The 27,478-nt window shown below is 38.5% G+C and overlaps 1 protein-coding gene and 1 long non-coding RNA gene across 10 annotated transcripts in view; both read right to left on the reverse strand.

Annotated features, from left to right (window-relative positions):
• Window positions 1-644: 644 nt before the first annotated feature.
• LOC130541916 (uncharacterized) lies at window positions 645-10,230 on the reverse strand. The gene is made up of 3 exons (XR_008956022.1): window positions 8,025-10,230; window positions 3,744-7,929; window positions 645-3,016 (listed from the first exon to the last, which is right to left on the reverse strand). It is a non-coding gene; the product is annotated as an uncharacterized LOC130541916 (long non-coding RNA).
• Window positions 10,231-11,515: 1,285 nt separating this feature from the next.
• The window catches only part of SORBS2 (sorbin and SH3 domain containing 2), a 176,299-nt gene continuing 160,336 nt past the window's right edge, over window positions 11,516-27,478 (reverse strand). For all 9 annotated transcript variants that reach the window (XM_057303562.1, XM_048226386.2, XM_048226385.2 and 6 more), the window contains 3 exons: window positions 19,706-19,755; window positions 15,758-15,864; window positions 11,516-13,707 (listed from right to left, as the gene is read on the reverse strand). In XM_057303562.1, coding sequence (XP_057159545.1) covers window positions 13,646-13,707; window positions 15,758-15,864; window positions 19,706-19,755 — 219 coding nt within the window. In that variant the 3' untranslated portion in view covers window positions 11,516-13,645. The remainder of the gene's footprint in view (window positions 13,708-15,757; window positions 15,865-19,705; window positions 19,756-27,478) is intronic.

Genomic DNA, 27,478 nt, shown 5'->3' on the forward strand with positions numbered 1-27,478 from the left:
GTGAATATTTTTCTAGTCTCATTTCAATATCTATGTATTCGTGTTTTAGGTTGACCCCTATGAAGTGATTTTTATTTGACTGCTTTTGACTTATAAAATTGGAAGTTTTATAGGGCCAACTTAATATATTTTTCTAGGTGTACACACACACAGACACCCTTCTATTTCTAGGTACATATGCACATACGTAAAAATATATATTCTCTTACAAAAACAGGATCATATTGTTTTGTAACATTTTTTTTTCATTTAACAATGTATTGTGGACATGTTTATAAATCATTAAATATTGTTCCATGAACTCTTTTAAAATGATTACATGGTATTTCTTAGTAAGAAGTGCCACAGTTTATTTAATGATTCTTATTGTTCGGTATTTAAGTTTTTAAAAATTAATTGATGTCAAGAAATAAATAACATGACAATGCATACTTATAGCTAAATATTTGAACACATTCATAATTATTTCTGGTAAATATATATATGGAATATATAGAAATAATATATAAAGATATATTAGAAATATATAGAATAAATATATAGAAATGACATTGCTGGCAATAGATTTATAACATTTTGAAGTTTTTGTTATGAATTGTCAAATTGTCACCCACAATGTTATCAATATTCATTCCCAGAAAATGATACGGAGATAAACTTTTGCATAGTTGCCAATTTGCTAGATGAAAAATGATCATTTATTTTATTTTATTTTACCTATTTTATTTTTGATTCCTAGGGTTGTTTAATTACTCATATGCTTAGTACTTTCAAGTTTCTTTTGTATTTATCTGTTAAAAAAACAGTCTCTTCATGCCCTTTGTTTTGTGCTGTACTTTTCACCAAACCAATGTGGGTAGAGACTTAGTCCACAGTCTGACCCCTAGTCTCCAATTCCCACTCCCACTCCATGGCAGGATGGCTAGCCTCAGAACCAGTGTTTATGAATTTCTACTTCTTTGAGATCCATATACAGTTGCCACTGAGTCTTCTGGTCTTTTTCCTAAAATATTTTCCATAAAGATTTCATGAGTAGTGTAGAAATGAAAGAATCTTGATGATTCAGTTGATTTTCACCATGTCACCAATGAGGATATTGACATTTTTGCCATTCCAGTAACTTCTTCATGTCACAGATCATAATGAGGACAGAAATCAAAGCTCCATAATGCCGGGCTCCAGTCTTCTGGTCTGGTTGCATATCTTATCACTCCTCAGTCCTACCAGGGTTTCTGCTGTCAACTCTTGATTTTGGCTCAGGTCATGATCACAGGGTCATGAGATGGAGCCCTGAGTTGGGCTCCACACTTGGCGGGGAGTCTGCTTGGGATTCTCTCTCCATCTGCCCTTCCCCCTGCTCTCGCTCTCTCAAATAAATAAATCTTTTTTAAACTGTATTTTTAGGGTGCCTGGGTGGCTCAGTTGAGCACCTGCCTTCAGCTCAGGTCATGATCCCAGGGTCCTGGGACTGAGTCTCGCATTGTGCTTCTTGCTCTGCGGGGAGTCTGCTTCTCCCTCTGCCCTTCCTTCCTGCCCATGCTTTCTCCCTCTCTCTCTCTCTCTCTCTCTCTCTCTCTCTCTCTCTCTCTTTCTCAAATTAAGTATATAAAATCTTTTAAAAGATGTATCTTTAAGTGCTGTATTCATTCTGATTGTCCTCTTCAGAAACCCTGCCTCTATAACTTGGCAGTGTAGCCAAGAAGGGTATTGAACAGTAAATCCAAATGTTTGATGCTAATTAGAATCAGCCAAAATGGTAGCCTCAAAAGGAGAAAAGGTCATGGAACTAGCCTTTTTTAAGTGCCAACGTGTGTTAGATTCTGCTTTTATATTTTATCTCATTTACTTCTCAGATATATGCTATGTGATTTTTAAAAATTGTACCATTTTACAAGCTGAATGAAGTTGTCACCAGTTCAAGGCCACCTCCTTAGAAACCCAAGTGAGTCTGCATTTGAGAAATATGCTTTTCTGTTTTATAGGACTGGTGTTAGCAAAGCATTCACTTTTTTATACTTATTCTTTTTGTAAACTGAATTCCAGAATGATCCTTGAATAACATGTCATTATCAGCACCCATACACAGTCAAAAAGGAAGCTTAGACACGTATGGATTGGAAATCACACCGTGGCCCTTGTTGCTTTAAGTATTTTCTTACAGGGAAAAATATCTCCTGAGGTAGAAAGATTATTCATGACCCCATTTAGGAAATAGGTCATCTCATCTGTGCATCATCAGTGTTGAGAAGTATGCTGTGGTTTTCAATACAGCTGTCTAGCAATTTATCTTTGATACTGAAAGAAATAGTATGCTCATTAATCCATGGACAGATGTCCGCTGAACTTGTTTTCATATCATCTGACAGCTGACCAAAGGCATGACTGTGTGTGTTGAGGGATATTGGATGAGTGGGAAGTCTAGATACCACTAGCTTGGAGTTCATGAGCGTTTTAAGATTCCTCCAGTAGGAGATAGAAGAAGAAAAAGAGAGGCAGGGAGAGGTAGAGTTGTTATTTTAGAGGCCTTATTGTAAATACTTTGAACAAATCATATCAGTGTTTTTCCTAGGGAGTAGATCAAAGATAAACTTGCTAGTTCCAACTCATTTCTGTCTGCCAGTAGCTACATTTCTTTGCCAAAGGCTTAGGGGGTGAAATGTCTATAATTCTAGGGAGAAGGCTATGCTGTCAGCAACTCTGTAAGTAAGCAAATATTATGTTTCTGGTTTGGTCCATGGTGACATACACAGGTTGTGAATAGCTTGATGTCTCTGTGTGTATTTTCTTGTTTTGAACCAAACGTAATTTATTGACATTGAGTCACCAAAAGGAGTGCAGTGAAATTATCTGAAAGAGTCATGACTTGCTGTGTCAACAGCTTTGAGTGTCACCCCCCAGGGCACTTAGTTGAGATGTTGGTGGCATTCAGTCAGGAATCTTCAAGCTAGAATGCCTTGAGTGCCAACTTCGTGTGGAATTTTGTTCTTGAAATCCTATTCCTTGTATCAGAGCTCATCTGCAGAAAAAAACAGTGGCATTAGCTCAAATATAATCTAATGTCTTTGAGCAATGACAATAAAAATGTGCTACTGTTTGGTATTACATTACGGACCCAATAACATCAATATTTATGCAAATGTAATTTTGAGAACAATTTTACTTGATATGATTAAGTCATTAGAAAAGGCATACTGATTCCTTGCCCTTTTGTCCAAGGGAATTTTTCTGGGATAAAGATTATCTATAAATTCTTGAGCTTATAATTCATCATGACCTTAATACTTGTACCCTAAGGAAGAACATTGATGTTTCATGATTATCCAATTAACACCTTCTGGTATTAATAGCTGCCAGTTTCTATCTTTTCATATTTTAACGCTGTCCATAAATATATGTACATATATGTTTAAAAATATATTTATTCACACTTTTATAAATGTTTACATATGCGTATATATGTTTTATATATTCAGGGGATAGGAGTTGATGAAATGTTTCCTCCATTCCTTGTGGAAGGGAAACTAGCAGACTGCTGACACTTCCTTTGAAGGCTCTTCTGAGTATGTATTTGAGATGACTTCTTGAAGCATCATACTGAGAATATCTGGTGACACAAAATAAGTCAAATAGCCTGGTCTTGTGGAATTAACTGCCAGCCAGAGACCTCAAGAGTCTGAGGGCTTGAGGTATCATCTGAAAAGATCCAGGCACCCATTTATTGTTTTGTTGCCTCATCAGCTCACCCTTTCCAGGTTGTCCAGTTATCATTAGAAATGCGGTGTCCCGGGCGCCCGGGTGGCTCAGTCGTTAAGCGTCTGCCTTCGGCTCAGGGAGTGATCCCGGCGTCCTGGGATTGAGCCCTGCATCAGGCTCCCAGCAGAGCAGGGAGCCTGCTTCTTCCTCTCCCACTCCCCCTGCTTGTATTCCCTCTCTCGCTGGCTGTCTCTCTCTGTCGAAAAAATAAATAAAATTAAAAAAAAATGCGGTGTGCCCCATGGAGGGGGTGGCCATCATAGCAGCACCCTTGCAAAACTTGGGGACCCAGAGTTCTGAAAGGTTAATAAGAGAATAATCCAGAAATCCTAGAGCTTGCGGAGACATAAAAGGCTTTGGGTAGCTTCTCAATAGACCCTATATACCTTTAGCCACCAAGACGAGTTCAGCAAGTTTGTTGAAATGTGATGGTGCTTCGATAACCTGGTTTTACATTCTCAAGCTTCAGCAAAATGCTGTTCAATGACCTATGAATCCATGAAGTATGTTATTACTGAACCTTCCAAACTCCCTGGAGGTACTCAGGCTCTGGTTGATGTGCAGACATGTAAAAGACAATGGAGAAAGTTCAGATCAGAGATAGGGACCCCCTTCCCTGTGAGGGATACTGCTATTGAGTCTGGTAGAGCCCTCCACTGTAGGGTGAGTTGATGGTGGGTTTTCTTGTCAATGCAAGTTTATGTGTAATTAACAACGAGTAAGAAGATCTTGCTAAAGTTTTACCACCTGGGGACCTGGTGTTTACTTTCTGCATTACAGGATATACCACTGGCTATTTTTTTAAAGGTGGGTCTGTGTGTGCGTGTACGTGTGCATGCTCGCCAGGGGAAGGGGGTCTCTTCTCTCTGTGAAGGCATAAGCCAGTACTGCTCAATAGTTGTCCTTTGTTGTATCTTGTTTTTATATGGAAATTCCAAATTGAGGACAGGGTTAGGAGGAGGGGAATTTCAGTCGTCACCTCTGGAGCGAGATGTGTATTCTGCATTTATCTCCCACTGAGAACTGGGGAGCAAAGAAGGAGAGGCCCTGAGAGAAGGCCTGGATTATTTTTGTAGCACTGCCTTAATAGGGTACCATAGACCGGGTGACTTAAACTACAGAAATTTATTCTCATGCTTCTGGGCTACAGGTCCAAGATCTAGGTGTTAATAGGTTTAGAGTCTTCAGGAAGCCTCTCTCTTTGGCTTGTAGGTAGCTGTTTTCTCCCTGGGTCTTTACATGGTCTACTTTCTGTGAGCATCTGTGTCTGAACCTCCTCTTCATATAAGGACACCAGTCATATTGGATTAGGGACCATCCACATGAACTCAGTTTACCTTAATTACCTCTTTAGAGGCCCTGCTTCCAAATACAGTCACTTTCTGATGTCCTGGTAGTTAGGGCTTCAACGTACGAATTTTGGGGGACAAAATTCAGCCATACCAAAGACTGAACTCCTGGTTTTATATTTAAACCTTCACTATTACTGTAGATGCTGCCTAGAGATGAGAATATTCCCACTGTTTTATTCACTAGGAACACAGATGTGACTCTCAGTGCAGATGGTGTGAATGATTAGAAGGGCACAGTTGGATGCCCCAAGTTAAGCCTCAAGAGATGGCATCGTCCAGGTTCCCACTCAGAGCCCAGGCTAGCCTTGCCATGAGCTCCCTAGGGTCCGCATGTCTTCTGGAAGGAGGTGGAGTCTCTTCACCAACCAGGAGACCTACGAACCGCTTGTTAATAACTGAACTCATCTCACCCCTTGACAAAACTACACTGTCTGTGGGATCCCCTGTAGGAGAGGACGTCCTCTGCTCTACAGGGGTTGAGCAAGAGACACAGAGGCTTTCACCGATTAATGTTTATCTATCAGCACTTGTTTGATTTGCACCTCATCAAATCTCACCTATTATCTTACTCCATACGTACTCTCATATGTATTTTGTTCTTACCTCCAAAATTTGGGAGGACGGACTGCTTTCTGCCAAAGGATCTGGTATTGCCAGATTCAGGGACAATATAGAGACCACTAGGCCTCTGGCTCTTGGCTCTTTAACTCTGGATTTAAAAAAAAAAAAATGTTTAACAAAATGAGTGACAGTATGATTCTCCTAAGCAGCATGGATCCCCCTGAGCAGCAGCTCCGAACCTCAGCACTACAGACAACTTGGGCTGGATAATTCTTCGTTGTGAGGACAGTCCTGTATGTTGGGGGAAGTTTGGCAGCATCGCTGGCCCCTGTGCACTGCATGCCTGTAGCTATACCCCGCACCCCGAGCTGTGACAAGTGCAAATGTCTCCATACATTGCCTAATGCCCCCTGGGAGAAGAACCAGATTGTCCTGGGTGAGAAGCACAGTGCTAGTACGTCATAAAAATATTTTAGGTCTAACTTATCATATCTACTTTCAAAATAAATAATTATCTGTTCTGTCAATTTTGATTCAAAATCCGTGCACTTTGCCAATCCCCAGGATGGTTTGGATGTTGTATCACACGGCTCTGAAGTCCACGTATATCTGAATGTAATATCTCTCTTCCTTTAGCCACTCCATAAAAATGCCTAATGCATGTGATGACTTATGGTAGGGAGATAATGACTATTCATTTCTTTTCCCTCTTCACCTTTTCTTTCCTTCCATAGTAATTCCTCAGATTGCAACAGATTTTCCAGTTTAGTGGTAATTCTGTAATTCTTGCCTCTTGGTGTTGAATTAATTACGTGTTCATAAATCCTGGGGATTGACTTTGACTTTTCCTCACTTTTTTATAAACCTTGGTAATGTCAAATTGCTTGAAAACCTGATTCCTTCTTCTTTTTTTTTTCCAGAGTCCTGCTCAGTATTAAGTGCAGGTTGTAAGACAGTATGTTCAGTATGATCCCACTTTTGCCCTCATACTATGCACTACACATACACTAATATGCACGTGCAGAAAACACTCTGGACTGATCTATTCCAAAGTGTAATCTTTATCCTAAATGGGACTGTTAGTGATTCTTTGTTTCTTCTTTTTGCTCATTTATATTTTCTAAGTTTTTGTATAATAAGTGTCTGTTGCCTATGTAATTTAAAAAGGAAATAGTACTTTAAAAATTCATTCTCAGGCTTCCTGTAAAATCATTGCAAGATTTGACAGTTGTCTACCGGTGGTGTTAATGGTAGCAAGAGTTTTCTTTGAAATGGCACTTATTTTTAGAAGACACTGGGACTACTACTGAGTCACCCATCATATTTTAGGGAAAAGGATGAAACAAGAAACCCCAAAAGAACAGGTGAAGATTTGCTAGGCAGATTTCTGTCTTGTACTGAAAGTTTTTTGGGTCAAGATATATGTATGTGCATGAGCTCAGATGGAATTTTCCTGAGCTAAGCGGCTGAATTTAGCAGTGAGCTAAGGCTTAGCAAGTCATCCAGTGGAGAATGGCTAGTGTATCCTGGGACTTAGGATATTGAAAAGACGTCCAGTAAGCACACTGTGTTCCTAGAGCATGCTGGGCTTGTCTGTGTCCAAGTGGCTCAACAATACTGAGCACTTCCCAGAGTACCACCCACTGCGGAGCTGGCTTCCAAGCAATTGCCTCTAGGGCCATGATGAATCACAATGCATGGACAGGCTTATGCTCAATTAAAGCATGTCACTAATCAAAGTTATATCCTCACTGGTTACTGTGTGTTTTTAGAAACCAAAGTTAGCTTTCCTCAGGGAAACACTATTATGCTGGAGTGAGCACATACCTCTCCCTTGTCATCCTGTGCACCACCAGGTGCTGCTATGGGTGGCTGGCGGCTCGGGATGGCAGAGTTTGTGAGAACGGCGGGGAGGGAGGAGGTAAGTGGCTGCAGCTGTTTAACTCTGGGTGCACAGTTTGATCAACAGTGTGTTTAGCACAGGCTTGGGCGATTTAGAAGAAAGAGCACAGGCTTGGGAGGTAGATCAACCAGATTCTGAGCTTAATTTCCATCACATATTTTGAGTCAAATTCTTGGAGCCTCAGCTTCCTCACCTATAAAATGGGCACAAAGCAGTTGTCTTAGATTTGTTTGAGGATAAGTAGAACGCATGGAAGTTACCACTTGGTAATATAGCAGATGTTCAATATTCCTTTCCCTCTAGTCAGTTTTCAGGTTTGTTGCTGGCAATTGGCATAGACCTGGGGTTCACAGGCTTTTTCTGTAGAGAGACAGATAGTAAATATTTTAGGTTTTGTGGGCACAAAGCAGTTGTCTTAGATTTGTTTGAGGATAAGGAGAACACATGGAAGTTACCACTTGGTAATATAGCAGATGTTCAATATTCCTTTCCCTCTAGTCAGTTTTCAGGCTTGTTGCTGGCAATTGGCATAGACCAGGGGTTCACAGACTTTTTCTGTAGAGAGACAGATAGTAAATATTTTAGGTTTTGTGGGCCAGGAGGCAAAATTGAAGATATTATGTACATACTTACATAACAAAGAAAAAACAAATTTCTACCAATTAATCGATGAAATTCAAAATATAACAATATTGGGGTGAAGTTTTTGTAATATAGATTTACCAGTGAAAAGAAAGGGATTCTTTTTCTGGGGAGACATTTCACTTAATTGGGGTTCAAAATCAGTGTTCCCTATCATCAAATTGATAGCCAATGTGTGTCTGTACAAACAGTGGGAATAACCATGGTTATTCTTAATTTGCAAGCCATTAAAAAAAAAACATCAAAAACTGGTAACAAGCTGAATTTCATCCATAGGCCTTAGGTTGCCAATCCCTGGTGTAGACCATTTATTAATAATGCCAGTCTCTGCTTGGGCTCTGACCCAGTCATTCATAATGGGGAAATAATTTGAAACCATAACCATAAACCATGAGAAGGCTACAATCCAGAAATGAGGATGAAATGATTAATTCTTTAAACAGGCTTTTGGAAGCTGGCAAAGTACTTAGTCTTTTTGAGTAAATGGTTCTTTAAAGAATGTCTCCTTTTGTGGCTGAAATCTGGAAAACAGTAGGAGAAATGATCGGGCCACACAAACCGACGACCCACACAGAGACATCAAGCAGAGAAAGCTCGTGGAAACAGTTACTCAAACAGGTTCTTTTTGCTTTCCATCCAATAAGAAATGGACATGCCTGCTTTTAGGGAGAGTGTAGCTAAAGGAGGGATTAAAATTTGGCCCATCAAGTACCAGAGGGTCCTTTGTTGCTACTCTTCCCCTGACCTGGGCCAGTTAATGCTCAGATGTGAGTCCACAGCAGATAGAGACGGGTAAGCAGACAGTGCTTTACAGGCCTGGCCGTGTGGGGTTTGCAGCAATGGGTCCTGCTCCACCTACAGGGGATGAGGGGTGAGGAGCTTCAGTAGCCTAAACGAGATGCCTGAATTAATGTGTCATGTATGTTGATGAGTGTGCATTGACATAAAATCAAGTAAAATACATTACTAAGGATTAAACGATTCTAAAGCAAAAAATAATTCAATATTCCATTCAGAATCCTGACATCCACAATGAGAAAGCATGGCAGGAGGGTCGCACTGTAGCTGCTGCTGCTCTGGACCTCACAGGAGTACCTGGGTGGCTGTGACAGAAGTCTGGGCAAACCACAAAGTTGTAGAGGGGTTCCTGAGCATCTCAGCAGATTTTACAGAGAAGCACAAATGATTAATTCTCAAGTAGGAAGAGGAAATCTAGCTTTTTGATGCATGTGTTTTTAAAATCCCAGATTTGTATTTTTAGAATGCTGATCATTTGGCAAGAGGTTCACTTGAGGAGAGCAATGGGAAGCGACCTGAGTACCCAAACAAGCATCCCGATCTTACCAGATTCAGATTTACGTAGTCAAATTACCCACAGATGATCTGATGGAAACACATACAAAAGAATGTTCTGGGGCATATTCTTCACACAAAAGGAACACATTTAGTGAAAAGCTAATATACAGTGGAAATTATTCAAAGAAATAGAAGCGATCAAAGTGGGCATTAAGGTGAAGCAACATGGCAAAACACCTCTGATAACTGAATTGCCAACACCAAGTATATGTGTTTCTGAATATGTGAGACATAGATGTGGAAGGGGGACGAAATACATAGAGCCACAAGGGTCCAAGTAGGGTAAAGAAGATCTGTTTGAGATATATATATATATCATGGAGTATTACTCAGCCATCAAAAGGAATGAAATCTTGCCATTTGCAATGACATGAATGGAACTAGAGGGTATTAAGCTAAGGGAAATAAGTCAGTCAGAGAAAGACAAATGCCATATGATTTCACTCATATGTGGAAATTAAGAAACAAAACTGATGAACATAAGGGAAGGGAAGGAAAAATAAAATAAGACAAAATCAGAGAAGGAGACAAACCATAAGAGACTCTTAACTCTAGGAAGCAAACTGAGGGTTGCTGGAGGGAAGAGGGTGAGGAGATGGGATAATTGGGTGATGGGCATTAAGGAGGGCACTCGATGTAATGAGCACTGGATGTTATATGCAAGTGAATGAATAACTAAATTCTATCCCTTAAAACTAATAATATAGTATATGTTAACTAAATTGAATTTATAAAAAATTTTAAAGAATAGGAAAAAAAAAAAAAAAAGAAGAAAGGATCCAAGTAGGAAAGCTAGCTGTTTACTATTTGTGTGGGAGAAAAGCACATAATTTGAAATTCACTGAAAGCGTGTGAGTATTACCAGAGACTGCCACGCCGGTGGTGATGAAGCTTTTTAGGGCAAGAATTTTTAAAATTTAAGGTGGGAATGCAAGTTAGTACAGCCACTTTGGAAAACAGTGTGGAGGTCCCTTAAAAAGTTAAAAATTGAGCTACCCTATGATCCAGCAATTGCACTACTGGGTATTTACCCCAAACATACAGACATAGTGAAGAGAAGGGCCATATGCACCCTAATGTTCATAGCGGCATTGTCCACAATAGCTAAATCGTGGAAGGAGCCGAGATGCCCTTCAACAGATGACTGGATTAAGAAGTTGTGGTCCATATATACAATGGAATATTACTCAGGCATCAAAAAGAACGATTACCCAACATTTGCTGCAACATGGACGGGCAGGAGGAGATAATGCTAAGCGAAATAAGTCAAGCAGAGAAAGACAATTATCATATAGTTTCACTCATTTATGGAACATAAGAAGTAGGAAGATCGGTAGGAGAAGAAAGGGAAGAAGAAAGGGGGGTAAACAGAAGGGGGAATGAACCATGAGAGACTATGGACTCTGGGAAACAAACTGAGGGCTTTGGGGGGTGGGGGAGTGGGATAGGCTGGTAAAGGGTATTAAGGAGGGCATGTTTTGCCTGGTGCACTGGGTGTTATACGCAAGTAATAAATCATGGAACTTTACATCAAAAACTAGGGATGTACTGTATGATGACTAACATAATAAAAAATTATTAAAAAAATAAAGTACTACAGACATTAAAAAAAAGAATTTTTAAAATTTAAGGTGGTTGAGTTGAGAAAGTGCTTACAACTTCTTATAATTAACTTCTTCTTGGAAAAATAGCTGTTTTTGAGGCAGAAATATTTTTAAATGTGTTGTTTTAGCTGAGTAGTAATTTTCAGCCAGAGAGGATTTAGCAAATGAGCTTTAGTGGCAGGTTTAAAGAACATTTCTTCTCTGAGCTGATGCACGTACATGTTTTCTCCATGTGTGTATCAAGAGAACATAGAACAAATGCATTTTCTCTTGTTTTATCGAAGAAATTGGGGTAAACTACACAATCTTCTTAAGGATAAATGTCAAAAAGAAAAACTGAAGTATAACTTCCAAGCAAAATTTATTAGGTGTCTATTCAAGAAAAACACAATGACCTTCGCTTGTAAGAATTCAAAGTCAATTACCTGAAAGCCAGGTATGAATATTTTTTTCTTTTAAAATCAGATACAGAGAGTAGAAACAGTAATTTTTCTTAAATATGACAGGCAACAGATATTGAAATCTTTTCTCATAAATGGCATCAAAGATAATTATTCATTTATCGGCAAAGCTGCATGCAGTTGACTTAATTTCAAATCCAAAGCCTTTAAGATATAAAGCTGGTTGTGAACTTGACAGTTACCAAGGTAGGCTACTCAAAGATGTTTCTTTACCTTCTTACTAATGAAACTCCTCTGTAATCAGTACATTTCAGTTTGGCTGCTAAGATCTTTTAAGTCCATAAACTTTTGCATAAATGCTATCTTACAGAATTGCACAATCAAGACGTGCTTGTGATCTGTGGGATATGTAAAGGATAACCTGTTGGAAAGTGTTTTAGCTTAGTTTAAAGTGAAAGATAAAGACCAAATTAGGAAATTCCCATTTTTCTTGACAACTAGTCTGTACAAAAAAAAAGAGCAAACATATGTACAAAATTCTAGAGTCTACATACATTGTGAAAAGATCAGTCACTGTCCACAGAAGAAATGCCATAAAAAGTTTTATCTATAAGGTGCTCAAGATCCAAATATGAATAGTTCTTATGCAAAGTCATAAGAAATACAAAGCTAGTTCTCAAGGTCTGTGTAATTCAGGCACTGTGAGCCACATTAAATCTTTCAGGTCCCAAAGCCATTTTGTGAATTTCTACTTCAGGGCAGAAAATATAACCTGAATGATTTAACATTGCTTCTAAAAAGTGCCTCATGGATTCCGAGAAAATATTTTACACACACCAGGAAAAGCAGGCTCAACATATTCCTGTCCTTAAATGTTGCCAGGATTCTGAGTTCCATAGAAGAAAAATAACTATCGTAGTAAAAATAATTGTATTGATCATAATCCTTGCTAAAACCAGCCTTAATACTTGTGATGCTTCTGAAGTACTCTATTTCTATAAAATAACGTGTGGGATTCCTTTACATTTCCATAAAATGTACAACATACCATATGGATTGTCTGTTCTTGTACAATCTCAAATGTATATGTGTGCACACAGTGAAAGCTTACCTATGAATATTGCTTACAGATACTTTCAAGAGTCTACATTAGAATAATTCTTTGCACCTCTCACTAACACTGCTTTTATTAAAATTTTACCAGATAAATAAAACACTAAGAGCTCATTGTTCATGATGCTGATTATTACATTTTAATATAAAATAGCAATGCAACTTTACAACACAATAGGCTTTTGTTTTTTGTTTTTTGTTTTTGTTTTTGTTTTTTTTTTTGTAGTCTAGCTAAACCTGTAATATTCTCAAGATTATTACCAAAGGCTCTTATTCACTTACTGTTTGCTCTTCTAAAAAGTACAGAAAAAAAACTGCAGGAAAAGAGTCCTGTTTGAAAACTCACATTCAATCAACAAAATCACACTCATCCGAATTAACTTCCCTACGCTTGCTTTAGATTTTGTAATCACTGTGCGCATTACAATATATAAGTGCAGGCAAACAACAGCCGAAGTATACAGTTTTCATGTCGTGTAAACCAGGACACTAGGCAAACTCGTGAAAGGAAAATATACTGCCAAGCTAAGAATGTGAAAATGCAAACCACAGCATTTAGGAATAAACAATCTCTGGTTGCCTGAGGGGAGAACGTCTTTCAAAGTGGACTAGAGAGGTTCTTGAGATATTTCCTTTTTTTTTTTTTTTTTTTTTGCTTCAAATACTTCACCCTTTCTAACTATAATAATTTTCTTTCTGATCTCGCATAGCGACTTTCAAAGTTTAGAGCAGAAATCAGGAATATGCACGTTCACGCAGAAGCAAGTGTCCAGCCTCCCCAGGGCTTGGCAGGGGCAGTCACTTTGCTGGTGGTTTGGTGGCAGGTAGAGATGGTGGTGGTGGTGGGGTGACTTCTACTGGAGACTGGAAGGCAGGACAGCGGGAGGCCTGAGGGGCTCTTTTGGGCAAGGTTATGCAGACGTGGTGCTGAAATGCAGCATAAAAAGGAGGGAGAGTGATTCACAGCCTCTTGACATAATTTCCGGGAAAAGTACCAAAGAATTTGGTTCTTCTTGAGGTTCCTGAAAATAGAAGCAAGAAATGAAATGAACAACAATGAAATATCAGTTTATATATGTGGGCTTGAAAACTTCACTTACAAGCCTTCACGAAGAAAGCAAGCCTTGGGGGCTTTGGACAAGAAAGAAAACTCGCTGTGAGCCCACGGGAAGAAGTGAGCAGTTTTATCTGTACTGCCCGATGCCTTCATTGCGTCTCCAGCTTAAGTGTTGCACTCCCACACACAACCAGGCTACGCAGAGAAGCTCAGCATCTCAGCCGGAAGGGACAGACCATCCTGCTGAGGACGTGGGTTTTTAATGTAACGATATTAAGTGGGACGATGCCCCATCGCCAAGGCTGCTAGGCAAGAGTGAGGAGTGGAAAAGCTCTCGGGAAGTGAGGTTCTCAGGTACAGTTTAAATGAGGTGGAGGCTGGCAGTGATAGGATGGATTAGAAGAACCCAACAGTAAGCTTCGGTGAGCAAGGGGTCTGTCACCCCTCTTCTACAGGGAGTAACGTTAACGGCATTATCAGGGACACCGTCACGATCCTGTTTTATTATGTCATAGGAGATCATGCTCACCGCTACCTCATTCATTTACAAATAGCACTGCCAGAATCCTTGATAAAATATAAAGATTTACAAAGTCACTAAAGGAAGAAAGAGGCCCAAGAACTATTTGGACAGGGGTTCATCATCAGGTGTGATTTTTACTATGAGGAGTGAAACCAAATGCACAAGTGGCTCCAATCATGATGGCTTTTGGTTTCAGATGACGTAATTCCTTTGAAACTTTTAATAAAGGTTGGTGCACTGAATTCTTCCTTAGAAGCTCAAATAGAGTGAAGAGGGGCTCTACAGTTTCATTTCTCATTTATGTTCTGGAACTTATTATCTTGGTTTGATTGATTTTCTTTTTCCCTGTGTAGGTTAGCCATTTACTTTTCTTCTAAGTGGGGAAGCTCCATATGAACAGAAGCAGGGGCTTGTGGCTGCAAATGTGACCTCTGTTCTTTTATTATTTTCCCCACTGATGGCCTGTCTATAGAAAGCCCTCATACCTTCATCTTGTCTCCTCTATCTTCCTATGCCTTTATTTCTTTGTTACCTCTTTCCTGTGTGTCCTGTTGTATGATCTTGTCTACAAATGTTTTCTCAGAAGAGCTCTAGTCTTCTTCTTTTTTTTTTAAGATTTATTTATTTTTAGGCAAAGAGGGAGAGAGATCGAGCATGCATGAGTGGGGGAGGGGCAGAGGGAAAGGGAGAAAGAAAATCTCAAGCAGACTCCCACTGAGCAGGGAGCCTGACATAGGTCTCCATCTCATGACCCTGAGATCATGACCTGAGCCTAAATCAAGTCAGCCCTTCAACCAACTGAGCCACCCAAATGCCCCTTATTCTTCTTTTAAGGTGGTAAGAATGGGATTTGTCTTTAAAGTGGTAAGAATGAAACTTCTCTCTACTTATACCAAGAATTAAAATGAAGGTGAATCATTGAACTTTCAGGGTATTTAACATCAGACCTAATAAAGTAGATGATTTGCTGACTTCATCTTGCTTTCTCCAATGAGATCCTCACTGCTGATACCTAACATAGCCCACTGAACAGAGTGTTAATATTTCTCATCTAGGAAACACCATTGTTAGAGTTCTTAGATCCCAGTCTTTCCTGGTTGGTGCTATTCAAAGAAATTTTCTTCTCTCAGTTGAATTGGGATAAAACTAGCAGAAAATCACATATACCTGAAACAATAAATAGTAAACCATATTAAAAATGCAATGCAGGGGCACCTGGGTGGCTCAGTCGGTGAAACATCTGACTCTTGATCTCAGCTCAGGTCTTGATCTCAGGGTTGTGAGTTCAAGTCCCGTGTTGGGCTCCACGCTGGGTATGGAGCCTACTTAAAAAAAATGCAATGCATTGTTGCCTTGGGATTACATAGTGCATATGTAATACATGAAAGATCAGAGGCATCATGAAATCAAAGAAAGCTTGACTGTCACAAAGGAGCAAATACAAACAAATTATAAAATGGCCAAAGGCATCTGAAAGGAAGTGTCCACATACCCACAAACCATCCATCGTCACACTTCTCCATCACATCAATGACATCACTTTCTCTGAGCTCCAGCTCATCTTCATTCCTAGGAGTATAGTTATACAGAGCCTGAAATCTTAAACAGGACAAATGGATGTGTTTAAAGACAAATCTTTACACCTTTGTGAAACTATAGAAGACTGTACATAGTCATTTTACTTTTAACATTTCTGTCCTTATTAACATGTGAAATTAGATAGTGTAAGTCTTTGGTAAGCATGTAAAGTGAACAGAAGTATTTGGACTTTCATGGGGTTTAGACCACTCTGATAGCATTTCAAAAGTATAAGGAGGAATATTTGTGGAAGGTTGTAATATCCACAAGTTGGATTAAAACATTTTGACATTTATAAATCAGACCTGTATTCTAATATTTGAGTCAAAGATATCATGAGGACTTTAAATAATAGTTCAGAATATAAAAGAAGTGATGTGTACATTATTCAGTGATGTAACAACAAGAAGGAATTATTGTTTTAGTTGGCCATAACCAAAAGCAAATAATTGCAACTTTCAAGTGGAATTTTCAAGGTTCTAAACAGAGATGTAAAACTATCTCAGACATATGGAGACAGCTATATGGAGATTGCTGTAAAAGAAAAGGTGATTTTTTTTTCACCAACAGGAATTCCTTAAAGCAGTTTAGTTTCATAGTTTGAGCCAGTGTTTTGTGAGGACTTAGAATTTGAAAATCTGGTGTAATTCACCTATGAAGTCAAGCAGATGATTTCTATGCTCAGTGATCACTGAATCAATATCAAACAGTAGATCATGGATATACGTTTCTTTTTAAAATGGGTCCTGGAGAAATTGTGTTTGATGTTAAACTCTCCCTTGAAATAATTTTGTATCAAAAAGAATTACAGATAGAATGCTACCACTTTCCTTTCTCTGCCTGAATTCGTTGAGAGTCTTTATTTTGGTGACATTGATCAGTAAAATTGAATTTGTGGTAATATAATAGTATGTATTTTAATGCATATGATTGTGGCCTGGCATTTTGGAAAGTGAAGACAAAAATTCTAGCAGCTCTGCGGCTCAGGAAGCATATGATATGCAGTTAACGTGAAAACTTCATATTACTACTGAAATATTACCAGTATCATGAGGGGAATTAAAAAAAAATCAGTGAATTTGTTTTTGCTGTTTCTTCTAGCAGTTATGTAATTCTGCCAATATAAGATAATAACAACTACATTTCAGGGCACTCTGGGTTTTTTAAAGTCAACTTTAGAAAGTAGATAATGTTGAATACTGCTGGGACAAGAATGATTTATTTCTAATTACTTTAGTCAGAAAAATCACATTTTGGTGGAACAAAACTTTCTTATCATTTGAACTCAAACATATCATAAATCAGGGACATGGCTCCATTGGCTTCCCTCTCTGTCCATTAACTTTTTCAGATTGGGGGACCCAGATAAAGTTGGCCTCTGGAGGTGGTGGTAGTTGTCTGGGAGAGAGCTGGTAAGAGGTGATGCCTAACACCATCTCCTGGAATATCTTATCTACCCTTGAAATCGCAACATGAGAGATTCCCTTCCCTGTTAATATTTTGTCCTCTTAGAAAATCTTTTCTGCCCCGTGTACTCTTTTGAAATTGGGCGTCTGATGTCTTCTGTTGAGAAAGGATTCTGATTGTGGAGAAGGACAGAGAAAGGTAGCCAGATTCCCAGAGCAGTGGTAGGGGAAAAAAAAAAAAAAAAGACAAGGAGGGGTTGAATATCAACACTGCTTAATTTGGATGTTTGCATGGGGCATGTTTGCCAGGGCTGGAGTAGACAGATTATTTTGTTGTTTGCTTTAAGGATTTGGTTTTGAGGCTGCTTAGGTGAAGGAATGGTATCTTTTGTATATCCATATGGGGAAGGTTGATTTCAACCTGGTCCCTTTTCCAATGTCACATCTAAGGGAGACAGTCATTCCGGGGCTGCTAATATACATTGAAGCTCTCATGTTGGGAAATACAGATTCTCTGATTGAGCTTTACAGGCTTTGGCCTTCCCTCCCTCAGGCCCTTGTCCAGCCTCATATGGAGAAAGGCCTATTTAAGGCCACCAAACCCCAGATGCTTGAGGAATCTCAAGGTCCCAAGAGCTAAGAAAAAAAAATTGGCACAAACTCCTACTTCACTTTAGTATGACAAAAGCCAGTGTGCTTGTCAAAATTTACTTACCATTTGGGTTTAATTAGGCCACAAAAAAAGGGGGGGGGAGTTTCATGGAAACATAAACAAACCTTCTGGAAACCCCCCTGTCCCTGCTGGCTTTCAAAATCAGTGTTGCACGACAGGAAATGCAGCCGAATTACAATTAAAATGCTGTTTTGAAAGATGTGTTGGTGAGATGAATGATGGTGGTGGAATCAGGACGCTTCAAAAGAAATTTGTCTTTTAAATAAGAAGTGCTCAGCCAAGCTTGGAGCTCTCTCTATAAACTTGCAACTTTTCCTATAACATATTTTATCATAATTCTGAAATGCAGCAACATTATAATATGATGTTCCTATCTGCACTCCAATCTAGTTTTTAAATGAAAGAGATTTAGTGACACCCCATAATCTGACTCATTGGGGTCATAATCAGATAGAAATTTAGTATAGAATGTTTTCTAATGTCCATAGCAGGGCCTTGATATGTGCCTTTTCCTACCTGTGAGCTCTGTGGTTTCATAAATACCCAAATGACCACACGTGGATGTATTAACTTTATAGGACATAAAACAGTATAACATAATATACCTATGAATTCATAAACTCCTTAAAAGCTCCTTACTATAATGTGTTAGTAATGCAATGGACCTGAACAGGTCTGGAATTTATTTTTTTGTGATGTGTTCCTATCATCTGCTTGAATAAGGAAACAAACCAAAACTTTAGAATTACAAATCTTATTTGATTTTTTTTCTCCAATTAAATGAAACTTTAAGTGATTCTTATTTCCAACCTGTTCTTTTCATATACTTTGCTCTTTCCCTAGCGAGAAAACCTTTCTGGCTATACTCGGTAAGAGGTGAGAGCTGGTTTCTGAAGAGTGTGATTTTAGCTCACTGCTAGGTCTCTGAGAAGTGAGGAGGGAGTCAGTGGCCAGGAAGGCACCAGGCCGCACAGAAGGCCCTGCTGACTTGTTCCCCCCCAGGTGAGCAGAGCGTGGACAGTGGGCCAGAGGGAGGCTCTGCTGGTGCTCAGGTCTGCCTGACAAGGTTTAGTTCCCTCCCTGCTCCTTCCCAGGGGTCTAGCTCCTGACTTACAGACTAGGCAGTGGCTAGTAGGAAGTAGATACTTCTGAACATCTGTCATGAGCAAAACAGAGCAGGAAAAGACACATACACACAAAGAGAGTCTTAAAGACAATGTGTGACACCTTCAATTTAAATTCACTTATAGGTCAGAAAGGAGAAGAAATTTGAAAGCGTGACAAGGCATTTAACTGAATGACAGTGAATGTCTTAATACACTGCCATTTCCAAAGACCCTTGTCAGAATGTAATTCTGGAAATATGTTACTAACTCATCACTTCTGGTCTACTTTGACATTCTTCTGGTCTTCAAATATGTGTACAAACAATTTCAGGACATTTCTGTGTCTTTCAAGCCGTGGTTACTAGAATTTGCGTGGTGAGTAGAGCAGAGAGGAAGGCAGATTCATAAACCTTGGGCATCACTGGAGCATTGGAAGGTTTCTCTGGTGTGTAAATCAGTCTTCTATGCAAAATCATGGGTTTCTTTTTAAAATGAACTTCTCTTCTCCGTTATAAAAGATGGAGACCATTGTAATTTCTCTTCATAGAAGAGCCTCATGTTAGTTATTTTGTTCGCTCTCACTTGCAAAATTGTATGGGCCTCTGTTTTGGTACATCGATCGTCTATTTTGTGGGTCAAGGTTAGTCTCGAACTTAGAAGATAAGAAGAATACTTACGGTTCCCCCCCACCTTGAATGTTTTCATGAGTAAACACAGGACGCTGTGGCTGAAATGAAATGATTTTCAATGTAATCAGTGTTTAAACTGGTACTAAGTAAAAGATAATTTGGATAATGGCATGGTACTTTTCTTGACATTTAATATTTCCTGTTGTAAAAAACCAAGAGGAAGGAAAAAAAAAAACAAAGGGATTCTGCAGGATTAAAAATTCAAATATTTTGAAGGATGCTTTACATTAAATCAAAATAACCAAGGTTCAAATGTTTTGAGTATATCTACAGTCTAGTCTGCTCAAGCATTAAGGAAAAGTCAGGGTTTAGTCCCATTGATTTTTCAAAGTTCAGGAATATGGCAAGAACATAGACACCAAACCACTAGAATGGGAAGTCTGGACACCTTCATACAACCTTATTCTTCAGCGTTTTCTCAAACAAGCAGAAAATAGGCCACATTTAGTCTAATAGCAAAGTATCCACATTCATTCTACTTTCCCTTCACAGACAACATTTTCACATACAGTACGGATGAAAATATAGATAGGCAGACATCCCATGCTACATTGGAATTAACACTCTCTGTTCTCAATGTGGAGAAAACACATGCATTTTTAAACAGAGAACTTTAAATAGAATGTAACAAACAATATCCAGGTAACATGTAACATTTTACCTTAGAAGAGAAATATTGGTAGAAATTCCCAGTGCACTGAACTCTCAAAAGACTTTCCTTTCTTTTTAAACTAAGCATCAAGACCAGTATCTGTAATAGATACTTATAATATTGGAAATGACAAACCTTAGCATCCTATATATCCACATAAATATTGCAAAGAATGAAAGTTAACATGTTTGTTGAATATGTAAACTTGACATTGTTTATACTGACTACCTAAATGCTACTGTTTCAGGAAAAGAAAAACATTACAATTCATTCACAACACATTTCAAAAACATCCTCTTCTTCTTGATGGCTACTGAATTAGTTAGTAGGTCCATGTGTTAGACATCAGGGCCAATTCCTGGGTCCCAGAGTTATGAATGGATTACTGACAGGCTGGGAATTTTCCTCTGCAGATAGTCCATAGAAAAACCCCTGGTCCAAGAATGGATGCGGAAATCTGGGGTTCCTTTCATTCTGAGTCTGTAATCCGCTCTCCTTCCTAAATTCTGTATTCACTCCCTTCCCATCCACCTGTGTATCTAACATAAGACTAAGTACTTACATTACTAAAACTTGAAGAACTCAATCTATTAGTTGGACGTTTACTCACACTATTCTTAGAAATTTCACTCAACAGTCTGTGCATGGAATATATAAACTTAAGACTAAAGAGTGGATAAAAATTGTTGGGACACATGCATGACTTTAGAGTACAATACTTCTTTAAGTCAATATAAATTTACTAACAATGTATCTATTATTAAATGGTAAGATATACTGTTTTAAGAATTATGAAGACTAAACCATTTTCCAGCCATGCTAAGGTCATTTAACTCAATATAAACATATTTAATGATTCTATAACTATTTTATATAAATAATAAATAGACAAATAAAAATAAACAAATATATGTAAAATAAACACAAGTCATCCATAAGCCTGTAGCTATTAAATTTCTTCAAATTCTCATCCAATCATGTGTATATAACTTTTATACAGGAATAAGGTATGTGTATATCAACTGCTATTAATATTTTATAATAATTTTCCAGTCTTCTTTTGCATTTTAGATCACTGCAGAATAATATTCCCTCACATATGTGTAGATATATTTTTTAGTTTTCTTAACCATCCCTCTTTTTTGCTTTTGAAGTGAAGGTTGGTCTAGCCTTTTTTCACTATCATGAGCAACAATGCTATAAACATCTTTATATAAAGAGTTATTTCCTTGCTTTGGACCATTCTTTAGAACCTATTTCCAGGAGTAAAATTTCTGGCCAAAGATTATACATTCAAGCCATGTGATATTGAAAATGCTCATATTAGTCACTCAAAAAAATATAAAAATGTAATTAAGAAAATGGAAAATGCTGTATTTCAGAGTACCAGGACAGCTGCTTTTGTCTCACAGAAACATCATAGCACCATTTATAGTGCATAGCGAAGTTATAAATAAGAAAATATTATCTGATTACCTGTTCTTATCTTCAGAGAAAAATGTTTTGTAAAATGTATTTCGCTATGCTCTTTCTACTTGTTCAAATCGTTCTAATATTTTTAAGTTGAGTCAAAGTTTGACGTTTCCATCATGGCACCCAGGGCTTGGTACAACTGGTTGGTCTAATTTCATTGCTCTCTTATGTGAAAACGTAAATACGACTTTAAAAATCAGATTGTTCCTTGATACAAAACAGTCTACTCGGAAAGTCCATATAGAACCTTTTCGTTGTCATCATTACAATTCTACTACTTTAATTCCTTTAATTTGACTCATGTCATAAGTAATTTAAGTGAATCACCCCTTTGACAATTGTGAACACTGGGCTGTTGCCAGAAGTACGTGTCTATGTCTCAAGGAGTCGTGTTCCTGGTGTGCCAGCCAGCAATATCCTTGCTTGTACCAATCCTTCCCAAGATCTTTTCTTTTCCTTTATAGCCTTTAAGAGAACCCCCACCCCTTCTCTGACTTACCAGGTCTCTATACTGTTCACATACTCAGGCCAAGGTTTACTATAGCCTTTATTAGCACTACTATCATGGTGACTTTTAGAACTCTTCTAAGATTACCTTAACAGGAATCCTCTCCATGTGAATCTGGATGGTTAGGAACCACTTTTGAGGAAAGATGACTGGTTACGGTATTTCAATTAATTTATTTTAAACGTATTTGGTCAATAAATGAGTAAGTAGCATTCATAGCTATTCATGAGGGCACATTTGTGTTTTTCTGGTGTTGGCATTGACAATGTAACTTTGGATATGCACCTCAGCTTCATTATTTCTAAAAGCAAGGAGCTGGACAAGATGATGATTAGAATCTTGTCCCCCTCAGGGAATCCATGGCGGAATCCACATTTCCACAAATACATTTCTTCTGTTATGTATGGGTACCATCATCAACCATACTGTATCCTCACTTGTCAGCGTGCTGAGACAGCTCCCACTGATGGGTTAATTCTCAAGTGTCCTGGTCATGTAAAAACAATCCTAGCAACCATTCAGCTTCATTTTTTCAGATCAGGAAACCCAAACTCAAAGATCATTTCTTAATATCACAAATAAGTAAAAAAGAAGAAACAATTATAATTTTGACTGGCACTCTTTCTTGAATTACTCTGATGGAATAAAGTGGACTAAGTTGGTTAAAATCAGCACCTTCATTTTGTTCTTTAGGCAAGTGTTTATGTTCTGTATGGACACTTGAGGAAATCATCTTAGGAGACTATCTTTTGCCTCTCCCCCTCCGGTGTTAGAACTCCAAGGGCACAAACCTTGAGGACAAGATCTGTACGGTATCTGCACTCTATTGCCCCCGAGTGGTGATGAGGGGCAGCAACATGCTGATATGCCTTTGGCTGGCTCTCCTGAAGTTCCTTCACCCAGCTTTCATTTTGAAAGGTCATTTTAAAGACCACGAGTGTGGTGGAATAGATATCCACCTGTTTTTCTGACTATGTACTTCCCTTCCCACATTTTAAATTTTTGAGCAAGGATCACTTTTTAGCCACCAGTGTTTTTGGTCTGTGCTCACTTCTATTTTAACTCTGCTCGTTACCCATAACTTCTTAGCAGTTTTGGGATCAATATAGCATATACATTTGTGACATTCAGAGAGTCTTACATGTGTCTGAAGAGTACAATAAAAATTAGAAAACCCACTGAAGCACCATACTGTTTTCATGGAATCCTAAATGCTTAACTTTTTCCCCTTGGCAATGTAGCAATCTCCCCCCCCCCCCCACTTTTTTAGTGTAGCTATTTTTTAAGGTTATCAAAAGTGGATACAAATGAGACAAGTTTAAACACATGCTAATATTCAAAACCAGAACCAACCCACTGCTCATCAGGGAACTGGTCTGAAATAACCTAGACTCTCTGACTTCAGTAAAACATACTTCCCCAGCTCAGATGGGGAGATGCGGTCAGTCCAGAACCCATCTGTCTGTCTGTACTTCTGCAGCGGCACCTCTAGGATTAGCTGTATCTAGGATTCCATATTTCTTAAGTAAGAATTGACTGTTACTTTAAACACTAATGTGGAAGAATATTTGAAAGAGTTACAAACACTTCTAGAATTCTTCAATTTTTTTTCCCAGAAAATGTTAGTTGTAGTTCGATAATTCAATAAAATTCTCCTAATAATCCCATGTTTATGTTTATAGACTCATTTTCCTTCTTAAATTATGATATACAACTTTGCATGAATCTAAAGAATATAGAATATTTTTGTTTCCTAGAAACACATATAACTTATAAGTATATACTGTAAAAATCTGGCAAAGAAAAAACCTTGAGGTGACCTAAAACATAGCATCTCACTGACCCATGGGAAATTTATGGCTGGGCCATATTAATTGTGGAAGAATCTTCCTTTTTGTTTTGGCTCTGGAAGGCCCTTCTGTGAGTGAGTCTAAGAATCTCTTCAAATCAACATTCCTCTTTCTCTATGGCAACCCAAATCTCTGCCTCAGAAACAAAGCTAGGTCTCATTATGCAAGCAAAAAGCACAAAAATGGCATAAACACAGAGATAGCTATTTTTTGAAAGTGGAAAAGGAAATCCTCTTTGCAGTCAATCGGGCCCTTAACAATTTGCAAACCATAGTCATGTAACAGACCAGGTGAGGTTAAAACCAAGGGTTTATCAAATAGAAATGGTGAAAAGACCAACTTTTGCAGAGACAGAAATCCCCAAATGCCTTGGCTGCCTTCCTCAGAACTGATAGTACCATTTAGAATCCATTCATCTGAAAGTGTTTTCGATGTTACAGAACTAAGGAGCTACAGGGAAAAGTAATTTCGCCTTTAAATTCAATCAGAGCTGTCAAAAGACTGACAGTACCTACAATCCAGAGTACTGAAATATCCTCGAATCTCTAGTTGAGGCTTAAAAAGGATTGTGGAGCGAATGTAGCACATATCACCGGAGCAACAAGATATTTTGCAACAAGGATCATGGATTTAAGAAAAAAAAATCGAAATAAGCTGAATGCCCCAGAAGCAGACATTACTGGAAGCCTGCGAGTTCGGTATATGATTAGCAACAGCTTTATTCTTGGCACTAAAAACAGTGACTGTAAGGAAAGCAGAGATTTACAGAGAACATGGAAGCATGAGACGGATGGAGAAGACAACATACACTACAGCCTTATTTGTCGAATGAGAATTTGGTCATGTCTTTTTGGAGTTTGGAAAGCTTACACATACAGACGTAAAAGGGAAACACGTTGTCCAAAGACAGGAGAGGATTTTCAAGTTGATCTGATTTCACAGCTCATCATCGGGGGTCCCTTCCTCTCAGGGGGACCTCTAGCTCCACGTTAGGGGCAAAGCACAGCAATGATGACTAAGGAAGAGCCAGCCTACTGAGGATGGGTGGTCAGGGTGCCTGGCGCAAGGCGGGGCGTTCTGACCCTACCCTGTGGGAACTGCTGAGCCCTCTGACAGGTGAGCTGCAGGATCTCCTAGACATCACTGGGCTACGCGGAGGCTTACCCAAGACAAATATCTCGCTTTTTAAGTCAGCCTGGAAAAGCCATAAGAAGTTAGTTAGTTCTTGTCTTCACTCTACGGCCTCAGGAGGAGCTTTCCTGTTTTGTTTTTTTCATGCACACGCAGCATGCCAAACTCTTGAATAGTAGCAGGGCAGGGAGGGTTTACCAGTTAGCCTGCAGACAGCTCTTCGGGCTGCCTGCAATTTTCACACCACAGGCGGCGAGGGCTGCTTTCAGATGGAACTTGACAGGCAGAGCAGAGAGAGACTTACGGAGAGAAGCTGGCATCAAGAAGATGTTTGCGTGTAATGTCCATGGCTAAGAATGCATACAAGAATGTGCGTGTCTTTAATAGAATGTTTAACAATGGGGTTCAAGACAGCCTCAGATCTTCTCTTTGTGCTTATCTGAATAGATGCAAGGTAAGAGAGAGGGAAATCTCTCTTAATACCTATCAAGTTTCCTAAAAAGTTTCAATCATTAGTGGGGGCACATTTTCTAACAAAACACATAAGGAGAAAACATGGCTTTTCTGGGAAAAATGGTAAAATATCATTATATACTGAATATGGTCCTATCTCCACCTTGTGACTATTTTGGCCTACTTTCAAAGTAAGATTTTTAATACAACAGTGACTCAACTAACCTTTCTTGTGTGAGGATGCTTAATTTTCTTTCCAGGAGTGGGCAAGATCTACTACTTGTCAAAAGTGCTAGACAAGTATTTGACTTGCTTATGGGAACCTCAGCAGGACTTTTTTTTTTTTTTTTTAACTTGGGTTTTCTTAGCTCTCATTGAGGAATGTTTTTATAATAGTTAGTAACGATTGACCTCAAATCTGCAGTCTCTAGGTATGAAATGCATTAAGTATTTTTCTTTAAGGGTTATGGCAGAGAATGCTTGATGTTCTTCAGTACGCGTTCTCTTCTTTGTCCTCTGTAATAGAATCTTGATAGGCACGTGGACATTCTGAACAAAGTCTATTTCTCAGCCTTCCTTGTATTAAGATGTGCTCATGTGATAAGTTCTGACAGATGGGATATATGCAGTAGAAAGGGACTGTTGGAGCTGGTGCCACCATTTTGGACCATGCAGTGGAAGCTTCTCATTGAGGAAGATGATGTGCTAAAATAAAATGGAATCTCCTGGGTTTCCTGATGACTATGGAGCCACATACATTTGGCTAGATGCCCTACATTTATGCATAAGAGAAATCTACTCGTACGTTGTTTCAGCTATAATTATTTTGAGTTTTCTGGCAAGGCAGCTGCCCCAATCTCAACTAATATAGGGGTTCTATGAACATCAAGGCTCATAGATAAAAAACAATTAGCTGTTGGAATGATGTGGATAAATAGCCAGAAAGATCATTTGGACATATTAGGAAGATTCAGTGTTTAATTCCATGTTGGAAACTGTGTTCAAGGGGATTACTTTCTGATGGGATGGTTTTAGAGTGAGGAGACTTTCTTAGGGGCCCACAATAACTGAGTTTCTTGGAAGAAACCCAAAGAAGAGTCTTTGTATCTCTTCATAAAGAGCTTACGTTGCAATTTGAGTCCACATGCCATAAGTGTCTTAGCTGGAAGCGGAAGTTCAGCTTATAGAAGAATAGAGAATTATGATAATTTTTAGCATGAAAAACCATTATTTAAAAAAAGATGCTCAAAAGACGAGAAAATATTGGATTCTGATTTATATATCGCTCATAATTTATATGTACATTTCAGTCTTCTGTCATCTATAAAGTGTTGGTGAATTTTACTTTTATGAAAGATTTTGGATTGTATGTGAAAGATTTACATTGTCTCAGAAATAGTTTAAAAGAATAAAATTGCATTAAATTAGTATGGGTTAAGTAAAACAATGGTTGATAGGGGTTGTTAAAAGTATTGTAATGATTTCATGCATACTATACTATATACCTACTAAAACATTATTACAATTTGATTTTGTCTTTGCTTTTAGTGCAGAGTTACTCTCTCTGTAACAAGCGTAACTTGTAATATTCTTGACATGGAAGAAGTAGGCAGCCTTCTTCGAGGACTCAAGCCAGCACAGTTTATCAGTGTCAGATGTGGGGTTAAACTATAATAATGACTTAAACTTTGCTG

This window comes from Ursus arctos, unplaced genomic scaffold (genome assembly GCF_023065955.2).
Source record: "Ursus arctos isolate Adak ecotype North America unplaced genomic scaffold, UrsArc2.0 scaffold_27, whole genome shotgun sequence".
Taxonomy (NCBI): Eukaryota; Metazoa; Chordata; class Mammalia; order Carnivora; family Ursidae; genus Ursus; species Ursus arctos.